Source organism: Pecten maximus, chromosome 3, assembly GCF_902652985.1.
Source record: "Pecten maximus chromosome 3, xPecMax1.1, whole genome shotgun sequence".
NCBI lineage: Eukaryota > Metazoa > Mollusca > Bivalvia > Pectinida > Pectinidae > Pecten > Pecten maximus.
In genome coordinates, this window is record NC_047017.1 from 14,566,245 (window position 1) to 14,586,684 (window position 20,440).

Consider the following 20,440-nt stretch of genomic DNA (forward strand, 5'->3'; position numbering starts at 1 on the left):
GGGTTAAAGATAACACGCTTTGCAATGGCGGGAGACCCCCTGCAGAGGGAGAGGAAAGTCATGAACCGGGTTGTTCGAGCGACGAACAGCCATTGCGCTGTATTGGCTATCCTGGAAAACCCGCCATATTGGTTTCATTACTGCATACATTTGTTAACTTCGTGAATAGAAAATAGGGGTCGAAAATCGAAATTAAGGTAAAATGTGTGTTTTAGCGTGCCATGTGTTTATTGTTTTCGTCTGCTACAAATATTTTGCATTTTGGTAATGTCTGTAAACTGATTACTTGGTTATTTATGTCACCAACCTGCAAAGGAAATCTATTCAGCACGTTGTTTGCTGTTGTATCTTGAGCCAGAGTGTTGTTGTCATTCAGGAATAAAGGTCGCGTACACAAAATCTTTTTACGCTGATCACGAAACAAACGTATATAAATGATTACGACATGGGATATATAGCATCATATGATGTGAATATATTTTTAATGTGGCAAATGAGAGTTAAGACTAAAATAAGGTTAAACCCTATTTGGTAACCGTTGTGTGGATTTTTTTATGTATGCCCTTGAACAATTTGTGTTAAATAGATTTAATCAATTTGGATAATCATTGAATATTTATATGTATTTGGAAACTAGGCATAGAACCTACATGTGTACAGAATCAAAGTAGGCTTAGACCAGGTTATCGTTTTTGATATAAACATAGACTTATGTAGTTATGTTATACTGTGTAATTTAAATTAAAGAAGTCTAAACCCTTTTAAACTCGTATTTTATTTTAATCTTAAACCCTAAAATGACATTTGATCAATTGGATTAAGTGGAAATGTCTAGCGATAAATGTTTTGACCTAATTGACTTCTTAAATTGTTAAAGTCAATTTTTAACTGGAAGCCCTTGTTTTGAATTGGGCTATTAAACTGTGAAAAAGTTTCGTTGAATTACTGTCAGATTATTATCTATTTACTGATTGTGAAAGATCTCAATTTATTTTGTATGGCCCCCAAAATGTGTTGTGCTACTTAGCTCTGACAAACATAAACATGAAAAAAAAACTAAGATGTTGGCAGCATAAGGTGTATGGCTTACTGCATGTCTTTTATTTTCACTGTGATAGACTTATAGTCTAATGTATTCTTGGTCAGTAAATTGGCAATATTTACTAGGGCAGTATCAACAGCTTAATTTCATCTCAATAGGTATATTGCAATTTTTTTTTATTGCACCTTGGACTGAAAGGTTTATCAATTGCTTTAATTGTTTTATGATATTTTATAAAATAAACTGTACCTTCTCAATTTGACTCTCAGTCATGCTTAATTTAGTATGACGAAAAGCTAGCATGTGTTTCACAAAGTAATTATTACATATTATAAAGTTTTTCAAAATTACATACATTAATTATAATTAACCATAAATTGTTATCACATAAAAAAATATGTTCTAAGTAAAGTTACCATTACTGTTGAATATTTGTAAGAATAATCTTCTTTGGTGAAAACATCATCATAGCGTAGCCATGTCTTCTGATTACGTTTCACTGGAGTGAAACGTAATCAGAAGTCTTGACTAGCGAATATGTGAAAACATTCAAAAAGAAAGTAGGTAAGGGACATAACTCTTGTCAACGTTACTATCGTTTTTGTATTGTCATTAGGTAGTGTACCGTGATGTTATCTTCAATAGAGAAATATTGCGTTACTGTAAGGTACATTTTTGAGGTTCAGTTTTGAGAAGAAAAAAAAAAATGTTTAACTTGAATTGCAGGGTAGCTGGATACTCCAGCATAAGACTATATAAATCTATAACTTATCAAAGCTACATAAAAACCTTTCATTGAAATCACCGGGTAGATTAGATACATTTTATTGACAGGTTGTTTACATTACATCGCGATAGGCCTTGTCAGCTTGCAAATTGGAGTGGTCCAATCTATGATGTTTGAAAAACAATAAAATTAATCCTACGTTTATTCTGGAACATTTTCTTCAGGTTTGTTATGTAAATATAATAGAAGTTATATAACACAACCAATATGATATCAGACGAATGACCAATGTCAAGTATCGTACTAATGACCAATGTGACGCATACTTGTACATTTCATATTGGTCATTAGTTTGATGAAGGTGATAGTGTAGTCATCGAAACGTCACACTTTATCTTATTGGTTGTGTTATATAACTTCTATCATATTAAGCCTACCTTGTGTAGTCAATTGGCTTGTGATTTTCATGAAAGTGAAGGCTACATAATGTAACACTGGTCGCGATTTTGTATACAGAAAAAATCTGGTGTGCTGGTCAAGACTTTTATATCATTGAAATAAACATCATGTCGAAAGGATAATTTTACAGTGCAGACAATGAATCAGAGCGGGCTTCATGAGGGCGTAATTTATAGGGCCAGTTTGTCAGTGACTGCACTAAACAAGCAAATTTACTGTATAACAATGCATCAAGAATGTAGCACCAGCCTTATATTTATCCTGATCTGAAAGTTACCAATGTTTTATCGGCCTTTTAAAAATCTGATGTGGGCAAACATCAGAAACCTCTGAATTATATTCACCCCATAGAAAACAAATTATATGTCTAATGTTGAATGGGTGTTAGAATATCCTAATATGTTTTAGAGACTAGAACAGTCTACATTTTAAGCATGAGAAGAATGAAGACATGCTGTTGACAAACAAATGTCTAAAAACAGTGTATTTTAAGTTGTTCTCTTAATTAGAAGAATTCACTGTCAACAGATACTAATAACAATATATTCAGGTATGGTTGAATATTCTGACTCTATAATTAGTTCCTCTTTTTTCTCATTAAAACCATTTGAAACATTTGTAGATTAGTTTATTTTGTATTTCAGGAGCGTGTAGAATGTCCTATCACACGTCCCTGGAACACAACTATGGACAACAGTTAGCCAAGCCTTTGCACATACAGCAGATCGAAAGTGCTCTGTGCTTGGAACCATTTCTTACTCATGTGGAAAAAATCATTAACGAGCCAGCAACGCACAGGTGACTATAGTTTAGTTACATTTGATATATATATATATGTAGGAGGTTTAAGAAAATAATATTGGTTCACACTTTGTTGAAAAGTCAAATTAGTTGCTTAGACTCTTGGCACTGGAATGTATTATAAAGTTATTAAAACCCCATAATGATTGAATTTTGCCAACAAAATTGCAATAACAAATATTGTTACATGTATAATTATTTTTCATTTAAAGCGACCCATATGACAGCTCAGACAGTGAATATGACCTCCTCCAGCCCTGTCTCCGTGACGACGAGGGGAACAAAATTCTCAATGGCATTACCATCACTAAAGCCGGTTAGTGCAGAAATTTCATCATGTAAAATGATAAAGAGCCAATATTAATTTGTGAATTGACAAAATATTATGTCTACAATGATCTTTCAGTAATGTAACATTATTCAGTTTTATGAAAAGTAATTTGACCTCTCTAAATGCAAGGGTTAACAACACCAAAGTTTTAATTCTTCGCTCTAATATGACACCAGCTTTACATCTAATTCAGAATCCATTATTTCAAAATATTGATGACTGCAAATCAATGACATTAAAGAATACATTGTAAAATTTTATTTTCAGAGAGAAAGGCTGATAAAACCAGACTATATAATTTTAGTCGTGTGAAAAAAGGAAGAAAATGGCTAAAGGTAAGATAAATATTATTTTGATGAAATGCAATTTTCTTATTGTCTTTACACTTACGAAGCTGTACCTGAATTTAACAAAGCACAAAAAGGGTAATGTCATGCCTGGCTGATTCAAAACATTGATAAGATGTCTTTTGTAGTACAGAGAATTCTGCTTACATGCATATGTTGGGGTTTTTTTTTCAGGAAAAAATATGCAAATAGGCGGAGTTGGGCTTTGGCTCCTTCCTAGACACATGTGCATTGCCCAGTAGACATAGAAATGTGCACTAGATACATATATCGATCATTTGCAGGCCAAAAACAAATTAGAAGAATGATTTTGAAAGTATTAAGGTGTTTTCATAGTATGATTTAAAAAAGGAATTAATTGAAAAGTGATTTAGAATGAATTCCATACATATCGAACTGGGCAATACGATACACACATCAATTTGCATTTGTTGAAGATATTGAAATAATGGTTACTGAACTAGGAAGATATCCAGTAGCTTAAAGATTTTGTTCGAACATTTTACAGAATATCTTGCTGAGTGATAGTTCCTCGGATGAAGATGAAGAAAAAGAAATCAGACAGGAGGACCTGCATGCGATGCTCAAGATACATAAACACCAAAGGAAGCATCAAATGCAGTTCTATCAGGATAATGAGGTGAGTCAGCTGGTAAACCTTTTATCATTCTTTTCATACCCAATATTAAAAACAGCAAGATTAAACCAAACATGACACTCAGTACAAATATTTAAAAAAAAAATTTGGTGAAGGAAACATAATATTGCTTAAATTTGCAGGAAATCATCAGGCCTTTTATCTCGTATTAGTTAGTTGGATTGTGAAGATTATTATGTTTGACATTAGTGTATAATTGTTTTCAACTGTTCAATAAATGGTATCCTGTATGCCTTACAGCTTCATCAGTTCCAGTACTACAGTACAGGTTTGCTCTCAAATTTTGACAAGTATAATGATCACCAGAAATCATTCATTGGGCCAAAGAGAAAAATATCCAAAGACCAGAAAAAAATGGAAAGGAAGTTGAAAGGTATTGTTGCTTTTAAATTTCTTCTTTTTTTTTCTAAGGAATTTTTGATAGTTTTCAAGTTTTCAGAATTCTAAATCCTGAAACTACTTTTGATTTCATTTTGTGTAAAGTTAAGCAACATTAGTTATATCAATTTGTATTTTTTTTTTAAATGTATCAGAAGATTTTTATCCTAAAACTGTGTTTAATTTAGCACCTGTATCAAAAAATGACACATCTTCAACCTCATATGCTTTTCCACAAGCAGTTTCAGAATTTTCTTCTTTGTCTTCTTCAAATTCAGTTTGATATAATTTTAAACTTTTTATTTTTTTTTCAGTGAAATTGAAAAAACTGAAAAAAGAGAAACGTTTAGGAAATGGAGACGCAGTAAGTATGTTAGATAGATATTGCAATATTAAAATCATTGTTGCCCAACTAGTATGAAATAATACTTCTTCTTACATTAATCTCTCTTGTTGGTAACTCCTGTGGGAAAAAATTAGTGTACTTGGTGTTAATTCTCAAGGGCAGGCAGGTAACCCCATAACTTTTTCATGACTGATCAGAAGAACTGTAACCTGTTGCCTAGGTTAAATACTTGCTTGCTATCACATTTCACCACCTGACCATTCATGGGACCATTGATGAGATTTTAAATTGTATACTTCTTTATTTCAGGAACTGGACTTGGATCCTGAACTGATAGAGGCATTCTTGGCCCACAAGAGACAAGCTGCTTCTAAGTCGGCAAAAGTGAAAAAGTTGACTCCCGAACAGGCAGATGCCAAACGAAGGAGGTTATGGATCTCCATTGCCAAGAAGGAAATACCCAAGGTATAAAGATATTTCAACTATACCAGGAATCTCTTGTTTTTGCTCAAGATGACTCTTACCAGGAATTCTGTTGCTGCAGCCCGTTGTCAGGGCATCTGTTTAAAGAAGTTTTTGGACTTTTAATTTAAAAAAAAAAAAAGGATACCTCTGTAGCCCAAATTTGTTTGTGATCCTTGGTTTATCAAATTTCTTTTGTCTGATTGTAGGCACAAAAACAAAAAGCTTCAGCCAGGAAAGAAATGTTGCAGACATTTAAGAAGGTAAGATATGCAAGAAAAGCTGGTAAAGAATACCTATTTCATGGCAACCTTTATTAAAAGTATTACACCCAGATAAAATGTCTTATCAGTGGAAGAGTTTGTCAAACAAGAAACACAGAATGAAGTTATTTAGATAACACCATACTATACAATAAACAACATTTTCTCCAGTCGTTAGTGCACAGAATATCTTTTAATTTCTGGAGTTCTACCAGAGATATCATGTTTTACTGAAAAAGCTCTAAGGATATTAGGGTCACTATGACGATATATTCAACAGAAATTATTATGTAACATTTGGACAAATATGATAATGAAAATTGTAGTTATGTTTTTAAAGGAGTTAAAAATATTATTTGCTATAGAAATCTGAGTTTATATTTATAAGGCAACAGGATTGTAATAGCTTCTGTTTTATGAACAGATCGGTCAGCAATGTATGCGAGAGTGCAGAAGAGCTGCCATTCAGTCACAGAAAACCATGAAAGAAATTCCGTCTCGTGCAAAAAGATTGTCACGTGAAATGCAGACCTACTGGAAACGTTTTGAAAAAGTAGAGAAGGAACATCGGAAAAGGGCAGAGAAAGAAGCTCAGGAACAGAGGAAGATGGATGTAGAACTTCGGGAGGTAAGGAGAAAAAAATAGTGTTGAGTGCAAGACAAGGATCATTCATAATCAAAAATGCTGGCAGGGATTAAGTCAACTTCTTGTCCTGACACCTGGAATTATTTGTGTGTCTGATCTGAAATAAATTGCTTTACAAAGACTTGGTAGTAGCCTGTGCAATCATCCCAACACATTCTAGAGACTGACACAAAAGTGAAGCTGTAGTTCATGTCTAGGCAGCTATAGGTGAAGGTAATGAATGTTGTTCTTTATTAGTCTCCAACCAATGAAACTTGGAGACTATAGGTTTCCTCTCTGTCCATCTTGTACATATGTTTGTAACACCAAAGTTTGTCAGCGCTCTAGCGACTTTATTCCTTGAGGGGTTTTGATCAAACTTTACACAATGATACAGGACCATATTATCTCGAATAGTTTAAAGTTTCAGGGGTTTTGTATCAAGGTCACTGTTGTTTTTTTTCCAGCTGGGGCCAGTAAGGGACTTGCATTGCTTTAGCAGTACCCAGTATGCTTGTTTTTGATAACATATTATGATAATAGTCTTTTTGCTTATGATGTATTTGTTTCTACAGGCTAAGCGACAACAAAGGAAGCTCAACTTCCTGATCACACAGACTGAGCTTTATGCTCATTTTATGGCAAGAAAGATGACTGGAGAAGGCGAGACTCGCAAAGATAAAATCTTACGTCAGCTAGATGAGGCACGACCACAGAAAGACATTGAGGTGGACGGTGGTGTTTTGGTAGATGTAGCCTCAGATGACTATGGTAAGATTCAATTAGTGCTGTAATAAAGCTCTTCAGCTGTCAATTTCTTTACAATGAATTATTTTATTAAAGCTAGTATTAAAAAGATTTGTATGTAAAAAATGTTTTGCTTTATATTTGGAAGCATTAATTTGAAGAATGTTTCTTTCAATCAAATTCTAGAAAAGCTTTTATTATACATGAAAAAAACTTTGAACGACTCTACACCATGTTCCAAATTGAAAATATAACAAATATTGGAAATTGCATGAAGGATTGTTATAATCAATATCCATGGATTTACTATAATTATAGATAGTGATCGAATGAAGAATCTTGCTTTGAGGAATGCTGAGGATGCTTACAAATCCCACAGAACAAAGGTAACTTTGATTTAACATCTTGTTCAGCTTTTGTACCAGTCTTTTGACACATTTTTTCATCAATCGTAAAAATGAAAATAAACAATTATCAGGTAATTTGATAAGTAATTGGCAAGTGTTAATAATCTGAGCCATCAACAATTTAGATGAAGTAACATTTCTTACAAATGTGTGCTTATATTTTCTGCTCCAGAATGCTACATTCAACAGCCGTACGTCTAGCAAATCAATGTATGATCCATGTGAGTATTCCTCTTGTTTTCTTACATTAGAAGTAAAATGTCTCTAATTTAACAGTGATCACCCATGTTGGGTGATCATCTGTCTTGATACAAGACTTAAATCTGAATAATTATTGGTAAAACATGAGCATAGCAACTTTTTCTGTTCCTTTGATGTAGTTATCTAAAGAGCTTTTGTCAGTTTCTCTATGACATTAAAAATCAACATGTGCAAATGTTGCTGTTAAAAGTAAAAAAATTCATCACTGGTTTTGGTAAACTCTTATCAGTAGGTAATGTGTTGTATGTTGAAAAATGATTTGAATGTGTTCTCTCTTGTATTACAGCGGAATCAAGTTTTGCCAACCCATCAATTAGCACCGATGTTGACCGACCACAGCCCAATATGTTTGAAGGAACTTTAAAAACTTACCAACTCAAGGTATCTATCAACAAACTTTATATTAATAATACTATTACTTCTCAAATTCTTTTGTCACTAGATGTAAACCTCCACAAATTCTTTTGTCACCAGATGTAAACCTCTACAAATTCTTTTGTCACCAGATTTAAAACCTCCACAAATTCTTTTCAAGAAATCAAAATTGCATTGCTGTTGTTAAAGTCAATCAGTCTTTATTTCCTTGATTTTAAAGGAACAGTTCAAATATTGATAATTGATATCAATAAAATGCACTTTTTCCACTATCAATGTTTCCTATATACAGAAATAAACTCTTCAAAACAAACACTTATATTTTACATCTAATAAGAAAAAGCTTGAATGTTTGTAGCAGACCGTGTTTTATTGTATATAAGTTCTTCCAATGAGAGAAGTGACCATTAGAACTTGATGTTTCCTGTATGGATTAAAAATAGTAATACTTGTGTCCACAGGGAATGAACTGGCTGGCTAACCTTTATGACCAGGGGATAAATGGTATCCTGGCTGATGAAATGGGACTTGGAAAAACTGTGCAGAGTGTTGCAGTCCTTGCTCATCTGGCCGAGGTAATTCTTGCCTGGTAACTAAATCCTGTAAAAGAGCCTTCCTGAGGTTCCTCGATGATTTAAGAATCTAGATGATAGCCTTTATTCACAGTAGATTGTTCTGTGATGTAGAATTCTTTATTAAATGAACTCTGTACAGCTATGTTAGCAAAAGTCTTTGTAATTTGTAGATCTTTTCCAGTCAATTAGTTCTATATCAGGATTTTGAAAATATCCTGTTTATTTTGACAGACTCAGGGAACATGGGGTCCATTTCTGGTTGTGGCACCAGCTTCAACACTACATAACTGGCAGCAGGAAATAGCACGATTCGTTCCCAAGTTCAAGGTGATTATTTAAATCTTCCAAATGTTGATTGGTAAAAACTTTCGTTTTCAACTTGTGTTACAGAAAAGAAATAGATCTACTTTCCATTAACCTACTTTAATTGTTGTTGCCAGGTTGTGCCGTACTGGGGTAATGCCACAGACCGTCGAGTCCTGAGAAAGTTCTGGGATTCCAAATGTCTGCACACAAAGGATGCCTCATTTCATGTTGTCATCACCAGTTATCAGCTTGTAATTCAAGATGTAAAGTACTTCCAGCGTATCAAATGGCAGTACATGATCCTTGATGAGGCTCAAGCTCTCAAGAGCAGCAGCAGGTAATATAATATCTCCTCCAGGAATGCTTAAACGTCAGTATGGTATCAGTTACACACTCAACCTGATAGAGCACATGTTTAAAATTGGCCATCTTGGATTTGGATTTTGACACATTGAAGTAGTTCAGTGAAAAAGCCCAAGAAAGCATTTTGATTTTCAAGTGCATATTTGGACCCAGATATGAAACGTAACACATATACCACTAGTCATCAAAGATGTTTGCTTTTTATGTTGATGCACAGATACTTTTTGATTTTCATGAATTTCCTGCATTTAAGGATAACCAGCAGACTGAATTTTGTCAATGATAGAATTACAGTTATAAGTTTTGTGGTTTGTGAGAGAAGGTGGACTTTGTATCCGAAATTGTACAGCAATCAATTTGTGTTTCAGTGTAAGGTGGAAAATACTCTTGGGATTCAATTGCCGCAACAGACTACTGTTAACAGGAACGCCAATACAAAACAGTATGGCAGAGGTAAGCAAAGGCTCCTGGATTTCAACTGACTATATCACTTCAACATGGTTCCATATTTCTATTCATGCAGTAGACTTGCTGTACAAAATATTATGTACTTATATGATATAAATTTGTTACTTAGTTCTGTGTTCAAATACTAAAAGCCCAATACATTACATTGCAAGTCCACTGGTAAAAGTTGTTAATTGTCATTATTATAATGTTGCAGCTTTGGGCATTGTTACATTTTATCATGCCTACCCTGTTTGATTCCCACGATGAGTTCAACGAATGGTTCTCAAAAGATATTGAAAGTCATGTGGAAAAGCAATCTGGGATTGATGAAAGTAAGATTTTGATACTGTTACTTTTGATTTCAACTTGCTCATTTTCTTGTATATGATTACAGAAAAATGTTAACATAACTCTCAAACAGCATCAAGAATTTTTACTGTGAAATCCTTTTACTGTTCTGAAGAGTGAAATGTGAAGTAATCAAGTATCTTCTGTAATTCCTATGGAACATAATTTAATTTTAGTTTCAGTAATGGATCATTTTTTGTTTGCATTCTTAGACTAACTTATTGAAATGAAATCTCTAGCAGCCAGGATACCGTTGTAAAACATTGCTCATGGATGAAAATTATAAACTGGTAACATTTTCTGACAGAAGATTATCACGAAAGACATCGCTTGTTTTCAGATCAATTATCAAGACTTCATATGATCTTGAAACCGTTCATGTTGCGGAGAGTTAAAAAGGATGTTGAGAACGAGTTATCAGATAAAGTAAGTTGTGGCTATGATTTTACGGTACCTTTCCATATTCAGTGATTAACATACTTTGTTAACAACACAAGTTTTTATAAAAGTCTGCTACATTTATCGCTTCATTAGTCAGTATTAGACAGCAGGTGAACAAACTATTTCATGGTACTTTTCCATATTCAGTGATTAACATACTTTGTTAACAACACAAGATTTCAAAACATTTGCTATATTTATCCCTTCATTAGTCAGTATTGGGTTAAACAAACTATTTTACGGACATTTGTGTTTCAGTAGATTGTTTCTGATGTCTGACTTTGTACTGATCTTGCATTCAGTGATGTGAAGAGTGTATGTAATAAGTCTACTACATACAAACAGTAAAATATTATTATCAATATCTTTGCCTTACCTGTGTCTCTTATATCTTTAAGTCATAAGTTAATCAATATGTAAATGAAGTGTATGTTTTGGTAAAATTAGAAAATTGATGTTACAGATTGAGATCTTGGTGTATTGCCCACTCACATTGAGACAGCGGATGTTGTACCGGGCCATCAGGAACAAGATCTCTATCGACGACCTACTGTGTAGCACGGCTGCCAATTCGTCCCAGTCTCAGAACACCACTAGTAGCCTAATGAACATTGTCATGCAGTTCAGGAAGGTGGGTCTTTTTCTTTATATAAATGTAGAGATATAATTATTCACTTTTTACGGGACTTTGCTTTCTGGGTTAAACTAAAGGATACCATTTGTGCGGTGTAAATTGCAAATTAGTTAAATGTTGTCACAGTATGCATAGCAAATTATGATGTTAATTCAATGTTCCATGTTCGACCCCTTGATCAATCAATGCTTCCGTAATAAGTTGTTACTGTGTTGATAAACTAGAGAACCTTTACAGGTGTGTAACCATTCTGAGTTGTTCGAGAGACGGGAGGTCAGGTCTCCTCTCTACATGACAGGGTTATCCTACCAAGTGCCAAAACTTGTATACCGTGAAGGTAAGTCTAGAAATATTTAAAAGAAAAAAATAGACAAATAAAAGGGTCCATCTTGAAATTAGGTAGTGGAAAATCTGTTATATTATTATTATATTAAAGGATAATGAGTTTGTTTCCAGTTGATGAAATAAGAGAGAATATCAAGAATTCAATCTAAATATTTGAATGAAATTGTTTTTGTTACTAGGTATCCAGTATTATGCTGTCAACAGTAGACAGAGACTGATGTACAGTACATTGTATATACACTCACCGGACAATGTCCATGATTCACTGTCGTCTGGTAAGTTTGATGTCTTCAGAATAAAACAGATAAAAATGTCTAACCTGGAGCTCAGAGTGACGTACTATCAATATCATCACAATAAAGTTAAAAAGTTTAACCTGGAGGTCAGAGTGACGTACTATCAATATCATCACAATAAAGTTAAAAAGTTTAACCTGGAGGTCAGAATGACGTACTATCAATATCATCGCAATAAAGTTAAAAGTTTAACCTGGAGGACGTATCAATATCGCAATAAAGTTAAAAAGTTTAACCTGGAGCTCAGAGTGACGTACTATCAATATCATCGCAATAAAGTTAAAAAGTTTAACCTGGAACTCAGAGTGACGTACTAACAATATCATCGCAATAAAGTTCAAAAGTTTAACCTGGAGCTCAGAGTGACGTACTATCAATATCATCGCAATAAAGTTAAAAAGTTTAACCTGGAACTCAGAGTGACGTACTAACAATATCATCACAATAAAGTTAAAAAGTTTAACCTGGAGCTCAGAGTGACGTACTATCAATATCATCACAATAAAGTTAAAAAGTTTAACCTGGAGCTCAGAGTGACGTACTATCAATATCATCGCAATAAAGTTAAAAAGTTTAACCTGGAGCTCAGAGTGACGTACTATCAATATCATCGCAATAAAGTTAAAAAGTTTAACCTGGAGCTCAGAGTGACGTACTATCAATATCATCACAATAAAGTTTAAAAGTTTAACCTGGAGCTCAGAGTGACGTACTATCAATATCATCACAATATAATAGTTTTCACTTTAATTAATCCAACACAATAGTTCAAATTGTTTATAATATTTGGCCATGATATGATATTGAATGTTCCTAATGGAAGGCTTGCTTTGTTTAAATAACAATATCTTGTGCTTCCCATTTGTAAACCTGTTGTTACTGATGTTGATGTTTTTGTTTATTTACAGGGTCCAGTGTCAATAGCTGTTTCTCATTCTCCAGGTTTATCAACTTGTCCCCCAAGGAACTTCATGCCCATATGGCTGGTGGTATTCTAGTTAGGTAAGAACAAATAGAATGGAACAAAATTAACAAAGTGGCTAACATTTTGTTCTGGAACTGAGTGGTAAAACTTTTCAAAATATTTCCTCTCTTTTATTCAAGTGGATTTAAGGGGATTATTTTATCATCACAGATTGCTCTTGATTTAGCTGATATTCTGGGTAGCTGTTGATGTTTTTTTCAAAAGTTGTCTGAAAGAGTATTGAACCTGGATCATTGAATATATAATGTTGTTAAAAGGTTTGATAGATTCCAAAGTTTAGTGTGATAAGGTGCATGTCCTAGGCAGTGTTTTGGAGATACTCTTATATTAAGAAAGTAATACAAGAATCTTTACAGATGACTCCATGAACATTAGTGTTTTAATACATTATCATTTTCACTGCTAGGTGGTTAGCACTTTTTCTAATGCTAAAGATGGAGTACCGGATACACCACTCAGGAGCCTGGCCTGGCAAAGTCCCGAAATGTAAAAGGTAAGGACTGTAATTTAGTGATTGCATAAAACAGAAATCAGAAGAGGTAATAATTTTCCCTACAACAAATTTTTGAAAGTCTATAGAATCTAAAAAACTAAACTTGAAATTATTACTGAATCAAATTATTTAAATACATGTCCATGATCCTTGACTTAAGGAAGGTAAAGAAAAATGTAGTGAAACAACTTCATTTGTCACTTGACTGTTTATGAGAATATTGCAAGAGGGTAGCTTTCACTTTGATTTGAATGTTTTTCACAAAATCAACAAAAAGAGTTACATGATCAGAAACACTTAAAAGTGAATATGTTTGACATTTTAGACACTGTTTGGATAGGACCAGTCTGTACTTGGCTCCCCACCATCCACTGTCACATCCTAGCCTGGCCAAGTCACAATACCTACGCCACTTAGTGTTCATCACAGCTGCTTCCCCGTTCTATTCCTTCACAACACATGAATACCACTGTATGCAGGAGACCCAGGGCCACCAAGCAATCCGGTTACGCAATCTCCGGGCTAGTCATATGGCAAAGAAAAATCCATTAAGTCCTCCTCATTCACCAACAAAAGTAAGTACTGCATAGATATATAATTTTGTGGTTGTAAAAAACCATGATTTTCTGCCCGGAACTTTGCCGCTGGGGTTTAATTCAATTTTGTGAATCACAATATATACAAGTATAAATATTAAAATTATGTCAAAACATCTTGCCGACACTTCCAAATGTCTGTAAGCTGCAATGAACAAGCCAATATCAGGATTGGCTATGTAGACTATAAAAGCTTTGTAAATATTAGCAACTGTTCAGTACATGGTTACATTATATTTTGCCTTGTAGGCCCATAAGCATTTGGAGGCTTTGGAATTGCCTGTACACATTCACCAATACCGAGAGCCTGTGTTGTACCCATACCAGCCTACAGACATCCCAAGCTGCCTCTACTACACTATGCCGAAGGCAAGTTTGTATTTTGTACATGTGAATAATATCAAGAGTTATGTCATTTGTTATCTACATTTTCTTTTATAGTTTTCATTTGTGCCCCATCTGACTATCAGATCGAGATCACCAAGGTTGCGAGGCGTTAATTATAAGACCAGAAGACCTGGTGATCAGCAGTGATTGAGAGCTTTAATACCTGGCTTGTTTTATACCTTGTCAGTGAATAGGTCAAGATGGGGTGGTAAATATTGCTGGTCAAGTATGGTAATAAACCTTTTGACACATACATCTAGAATATGACAGAAAAGTGGATGTTTAAATTTTTTTTTTTTGAAAGATTTGCAACACTCACATGTTCACTCAATATTATTGATTATTTCATTCATACAACCAACTGAAGTACAGCTTATTTAAGTTATTTATTATTATTTATTAGATCCAGGTGAGTAGTCCTAAATGGGAGACATGTGACAGAAGTGGGGCGTGGCAGGCCCTTAAGGAGAATCTGTGTGGAACACTGGATGCCCGCAACAGTCTACTATATGGTACACCAGAAATTTACACTCGGGTCCGCTGGTTTAACCCCTGGAATTTTACCTCAACAGAACCTGGCGGTATCTATGCTGTCCGACCAAAACATGGCTGGTTTGGTATCTATGCTCCAGGTACAGTTACAATGTTATCATAATTAACACCCAATAATTGGGATTTTTTTTTTTTTCTTTTTAATTAATTTTTTTATTCATTTTTAGATTTTGTTTACAATACATGACATATACAAAATACTACTCCAATAATATTAGAGGTTTACACGACAGGAAACTTTTGACAGGCTGTCATGTAACCTCTAATCACCACCGCACGTAAAACATGTTGCTGTGACCCACCTAATTAAAGTCGTTTGAAAGTTATCTATACTCACATTTCATATGATCTGACTTACCGTATTCTATTTATCTATCATAAATACACAAAGTTACACAACGTGTGTCCATATCTATATCCAAGATCAGTGATTATTAGCCTCTTTTGTCGTTTAAGCGTAGGTCCCATTTGTATATACCGCCATACTTGTTTTGATTGTGACCTCTCGAGGTTATTTCCGGTTTATCCAAATTTGGAGTTGAAATAGACGAAACAAACGAAACGCTGTGAAAATATTACGTTACGCTATCCATTTTATTTGTATTCCGTATTTTATAATAACCGGAACAGCAAAGTTGTTTTAGGGACCCAATATTTGAACACAGTAGGTTGCAAGTGAATTATTGTGGATATAATTATATTTAAGAGGTGTCCATCAACAGTTTGTGCATAAATGGATTGATACTTCATCAACATGTAAGCGTTCACATATTTGTTAACATGAATGATCGTTTAGATGGTTTATGACATTTTTTTTGTCGCGCCCCAGAATCAGGGCGCTGGCAGCTACAAGAAAAACACGCTGAGGGGATATGAGGTCGCAATATCCACCAATGTAATCAGGTGGAATAAGACCTCATATACGTATAGGAGTAACAAAATACATGACATGAGTGAAGACAAAAAATATTCACACTTTATACATCAACAGTTGCACTTTCACTCCACCCCAAAAAAATTTGTGATCGTTGTAATATATAATTAATTAAACTTTGTTCAAAAGGCATAATTGGGATTCTTGATATGAATAAAAAACAGCTATTCAATATCAATAATTAACTGATCGTCTTAAATGTTGAACTGTTCTTGCCTCAAGTCTAAGGATTGTTTGGTATTGAAATAACTGTTGACAACAGAACTTGAGTGAAATGTTAATTGTAGAATGTTTCAGATGATTTGTAGGTTGATACAGGTTGTTCTTCCATTTGTAGATAAGGAAACACTTGTTGCTGATGCTGGAAAGCTGTTCGTTCTGGATACTCTTCTACAGAGGCTTAAGACAGAGGGTCACAGGGTGCTCATCTACTCACAAATGACCCGTATGATAGATCTGCTTGAGGTAAAAATAAAATACAAAGACCTAGTAATGTGTTGTGAACCAATTAATTGTTTCCCACCTTATCTGATATAACAAAATATAAATCTATGGGATTAAAAAGATTCAACTAATTATAATGCGCTATTGTCACTACTTCGTAATGTGGTTTACTGTTGACAGGAGTATATGTGGCATCGGAAGCATACCTATATCAGACTGGATGGATCCTCGAAGATTTCGGAGCGACGTGACATGGTGGCTGATTTCCAGAATAGAACAGATATCTTTGTCTTTCTTCTGAGTACACGAGCTGGTGGTCTGGGAATCAACCTCACTGCTGCTGACACTGTTAGTTTCTGTATTCTTTAGATTATGTAGCTAACCACAAAAAACTGAAATTTAGCGTATGATTATAAGCGTGGATTGTTGCAGAGGATCAATTGAAGTATGACATTTATTATAATAAACTGCTCTGGCTATGTGAAGAAAAAGAAATGGCCAGTACTATATTCACTCGGGTACTTTCCTATTACAGCTGTTCAAGTAAATTGTCGTGCATATTGATGAAACAGGGCCTTTTGCTACGGACGACAATAAACCCATTTATGTGGCATTCACCTTGTTTATCTTACAGGTGATATTCTACGACAGCGATTGGAATCCTACTGTTGACCAGCAGGCTATGGACCGTGCCCACAGACTGGGACAGACCAAACAAGTCACTGTCTACCGACTGGTGTGTAAAGGCACCATAGAGGAGCGTATACTTCAGCGGGCCAAGGAAAAGAGCGAGGTAAACATAATCATCACCCTGTTCTTCATTAGTTGTATTAGTACTTTTTGTATCAAGCAAAAAAGCAGGGGGCATATAGGTATCACTATGATTGTGTCGCCTGCGTCATCCACACACAGGTTTCCATGCGATAACTTGAGTTCCCATTATTTCTTGAAGTGAAAACTGTATCTATTTCTTTGTATTCACTTGCTGTGCAGGCGATACATCCACTTCTTGTCTTTGTTCTTTCTTGATTTTTAGCTCACCTGCCCGAAGGGCAAGTGAGCTTATGCCATGGTGTGGCGTCCGTCGTCCGTCCGGCGTCAACTTTTTCATTTAAACAACTTCTTCTCAATAACCAAGAGGCCAAGGGACTTGATATTGGGCCTGTAGCATGCTGGGGTGAAGGGCTACTAAGTTTGTTAAAATAAATGACCTTGACCTTCATTCAAGGTCACATGGGTCAAATAGGCTATAATCTTCAAACGACTTCTTCTCAATAACCTAGAGGCCCAGGGACTTGATATTGGGCCTGTAGCATGCTGGGGTGAAAGGCTACCAAGTTTGTTCAAATAAATGACCTTGACCATCATTCAAGGTCACATGGGTCAAATAGGCCATAATCTTCAAACGACTTCTTCTCAATAACCAAGAGGCCCAGGAACTTGATGTTGGGCCTGTAGCATGCTGGGGTGAAAGGCTACCAAGTTTGTTCAAATAAATGACCTTGACCTTCATTCAAGGTCACATGGGTCAAATAGGCTATAATCTTCAAACGACTTCTTCTCAATAACCAAGAGGCCCAGGGACTTGATATTGGGCCTGTAGCATGCTGGGGTGAAAGGCTACCAAGTTGGTCAAATGAATGACATTGACCTTCATTCAAGGTCACATGGGTCAAATAGGCTATAATCTTCAAACAACTTCTCCTCAATAACCAAGAGGCCCAGGGACTTGATATTGGGCCTGTAGCATGCTGGGATGAAGGGCTACCAAGTTGGTTAAAATAAATGACCTTGACCTACATTCAAGGTCACATGGGTCAAATAGGCTATAATCTTCAAACGACTTCTTCTCAATAACCAAGAGGCCCAGGGACTTGATATTGGGCCTGTAGCATGCTGGGGTGAAGGGCTACCAAGTTTGTTCAAATAGATGACCTTGACCTTCATTCAAGGTCACATGGGTCAAATAGGCTATAATATTCAAACAACTTCTTCTCAATAACCAAGAGGCCCAGGGACTTGATATTGGGCCTGTCTGTAGCATGCTTAGAGCCAAGAGTCGCCAAGAACCTATCTTAGGCCAATAGTATTCTGGAATGAAGGACTAGAAAATATATTGACATGAATTAACCTGGCTTACTCTGATATTTAAATAAAGTTGTTATCAGCATAGTATCTGTAGAAATGACATCAATCAGCTGCAATTTTGTGTAGAGGCAGGTGAGCGATACAGGCCCATTGGGCCTCTTGTTTTTTTTTTTTTTTTCTGGTTTGAAATTGAAATGTATCATCAGCACAAGTAAGAAATCATTGCATACCAATTTAATCTTACTTCAGATCCAAAGAATGGTGATCAGTGGTGGAAACTTCCGTCCTGATGTACTCAAGCCGAAGGAAGTTGTCTCCCTTCTGATTGATGATGATGAAATGGAATCTAAATGTAAGTTATACTAGGTTTGTTACTTATTGGTTGAGTAGGGATATAGAATTGTTTTTCATTACCAGCAAGAATGATTTGAAATTTTTTTAACTTGATGTAGATTATTGCTACATTTTTATTATGTGTAAATAATATTACCTAGTAATTCATTTAAATTTCAATTCAAATTAACACAATAGATTTTTCTTATAAAACGAATACTAAATATTTCCTCTAAATCAATCTGCTACTGAATCAAGAAGTGAAATTCTTTTTAATTTGAGCCTTTTGGCTTTAATAACGCATCAATATCACAACCAGATAGAAAAAAAATGTTTCGCACAAGCACTGATTGCGGATGGAAATACTTGTACCAGCTCAAGGGACTGTTATTATGATAACTAGATAATTCTAACATTAACCTTTTGGATTGTTATATTGCAGTAATGTCAAGGCAGGATGAAAAGAAAATAAAAGAGGAAGGAAACAAGGAGAAAGATAAAAAGAGGAAAAGGGAATCCTATGGACGGGTAGGTGTATTGTTACAAAACTACATTGCATGTTCGGAATCTTGAATTATTATTAAATTTTTTAGCTCGTCTCTTCAAAGAAGAGGGAAAACTAATGTTGTCAGCGTTGGTTTTCTGACATTAACATTTTGGTTTAAGTGTTGAAAGGCAAATACAGTGGAACTTCGTTAACGCGACCTCGACGGGACCACGAGAAAACTTATCGAGTGTTCGAATTAAGCGAGTTGTCATTTTTGGTGCAAAGTTTGGTCAATATTTGTCAACATTATGTAATCATTATAACTCCTGCTCTGTCGCTCATCAGTTGTACAGACACTTGTAGTTTGGTGTAGTTTTGCCGATATACAGTCTCGATAAAGTTTCTTTCGCTTAGTCACTTCAATAACGATCTGATGTTCATGTCATGTTTGCAAAAGGAATAACGATAAAATGGAATTCAACCGAATAACAATTAATTAATGTTATATCAAATAAACGTTTAAATATAACACAGATTATATGTAAAACGTAAAACAGAATCATTACCTTATATTGGACATATCAAATACTGTTTGATAGTCCAACTTACGTTTTACCGACAACCACGCCATTTCCATGTGTATTAGAACAGGAAGTTAGTACTGCACATGTGCATATAAAATGTTACTGTTGCTGAGTTGGCGTGTTATCTGATTTAATAGACAGCGCTGACCGTTGCAGTCGTACACTGCAGTAATTACGCTATTGTTTCAGCAGTTTAAAGATTTAATAGGCATCGGTGACTGTTTCATTTCTAACTGTAAAAACATCAGCCAAGAAGATCTACCGGAGTGTCAGAGATTAGTTCCGCTTGAATGAGCGGGCAGATGAGTTGTTGACTATCGTATGTACTATTATCGGCGACCGCCTTAGGACATTACCTGATATAAGTAAAACAGTACTTTTTATCATCAAGAGTTGTTGTTATAAGATTCCACCGACAATTTCTTAATTTCTTAAATGAATTTATGAAACAATTGTAATAGCGTATAATAATCGGTAGGTTTGTAGTGCCGATACTAACGGAATTTCGATGTTGGAAAAATGTCGGCGTTTACCACTGATTGTTGTTGGACACAAACGTAATACTTTGAG

The 20,440-nt window shown here is 34.9% G+C and overlaps 1 protein-coding gene across 1 annotated transcript in view; it reads left to right on the forward strand.

Annotated features, from left to right (window-relative positions):
- Positions 1 to 20,440, forward strand: part of LOC117323304 (chromatin-remodeling ATPase INO80-like) — a 27,080-nt gene continuing 6,640 nt past the window's right edge. Inside the window, exons 1-33 of the mRNA XM_033878443.1 lie at positions 1 to 197; positions 2,873 to 3,026; positions 3,242 to 3,345; positions 3,628 to 3,695; positions 4,216 to 4,347; positions 4,606 to 4,738; positions 5,058 to 5,107; positions 5,399 to 5,554; positions 5,761 to 5,814; positions 6,239 to 6,442; positions 7,015 to 7,210; positions 7,505 to 7,572; positions 7,766 to 7,814; positions 8,141 to 8,235; positions 8,691 to 8,804; positions 9,036 to 9,131; positions 9,245 to 9,447; positions 9,842 to 9,926; positions 10,138 to 10,255; positions 10,612 to 10,697; positions 11,176 to 11,343; positions 11,584 to 11,683; positions 11,871 to 11,966; positions 12,896 to 12,989; positions 13,379 to 13,465; positions 13,791 to 14,040; positions 14,311 to 14,430; positions 14,852 to 15,080; positions 16,272 to 16,399; positions 16,559 to 16,726; positions 17,013 to 17,171; positions 18,716 to 18,818; positions 19,242 to 19,327. Coding sequence (XP_033734334.1) covers positions 2,884 to 3,026; positions 3,242 to 3,345; positions 3,628 to 3,695; positions 4,216 to 4,347; positions 4,606 to 4,738; positions 5,058 to 5,107; positions 5,399 to 5,554; positions 5,761 to 5,814; positions 6,239 to 6,442; positions 7,015 to 7,210; positions 7,505 to 7,572; positions 7,766 to 7,814; positions 8,141 to 8,235; positions 8,691 to 8,804; positions 9,036 to 9,131; positions 9,245 to 9,447; positions 9,842 to 9,926; positions 10,138 to 10,255; positions 10,612 to 10,697; positions 11,176 to 11,343; positions 11,584 to 11,683; positions 11,871 to 11,966; positions 12,896 to 12,989; positions 13,379 to 13,465; positions 13,791 to 14,040; positions 14,311 to 14,430; positions 14,852 to 15,080; positions 16,272 to 16,399; positions 16,559 to 16,726; positions 17,013 to 17,171; positions 18,716 to 18,818; positions 19,242 to 19,327 — 3,942 coding nt within the window. The 5' untranslated portion in view covers positions 1 to 197; positions 2,873 to 2,883. The remainder of the gene's footprint in view (positions 198 to 2,872; positions 3,027 to 3,241; positions 3,346 to 3,627; positions 3,696 to 4,215; positions 4,348 to 4,605; positions 4,739 to 5,057; positions 5,108 to 5,398; positions 5,555 to 5,760; positions 5,815 to 6,238; positions 6,443 to 7,014; positions 7,211 to 7,504; positions 7,573 to 7,765; positions 7,815 to 8,140; positions 8,236 to 8,690; positions 8,805 to 9,035; positions 9,132 to 9,244; positions 9,448 to 9,841; positions 9,927 to 10,137; positions 10,256 to 10,611; positions 10,698 to 11,175; positions 11,344 to 11,583; positions 11,684 to 11,870; positions 11,967 to 12,895; positions 12,990 to 13,378; positions 13,466 to 13,790; positions 14,041 to 14,310; positions 14,431 to 14,851; positions 15,081 to 16,271; positions 16,400 to 16,558; positions 16,727 to 17,012; positions 17,172 to 18,715; positions 18,819 to 19,241; positions 19,328 to 20,440) is intronic.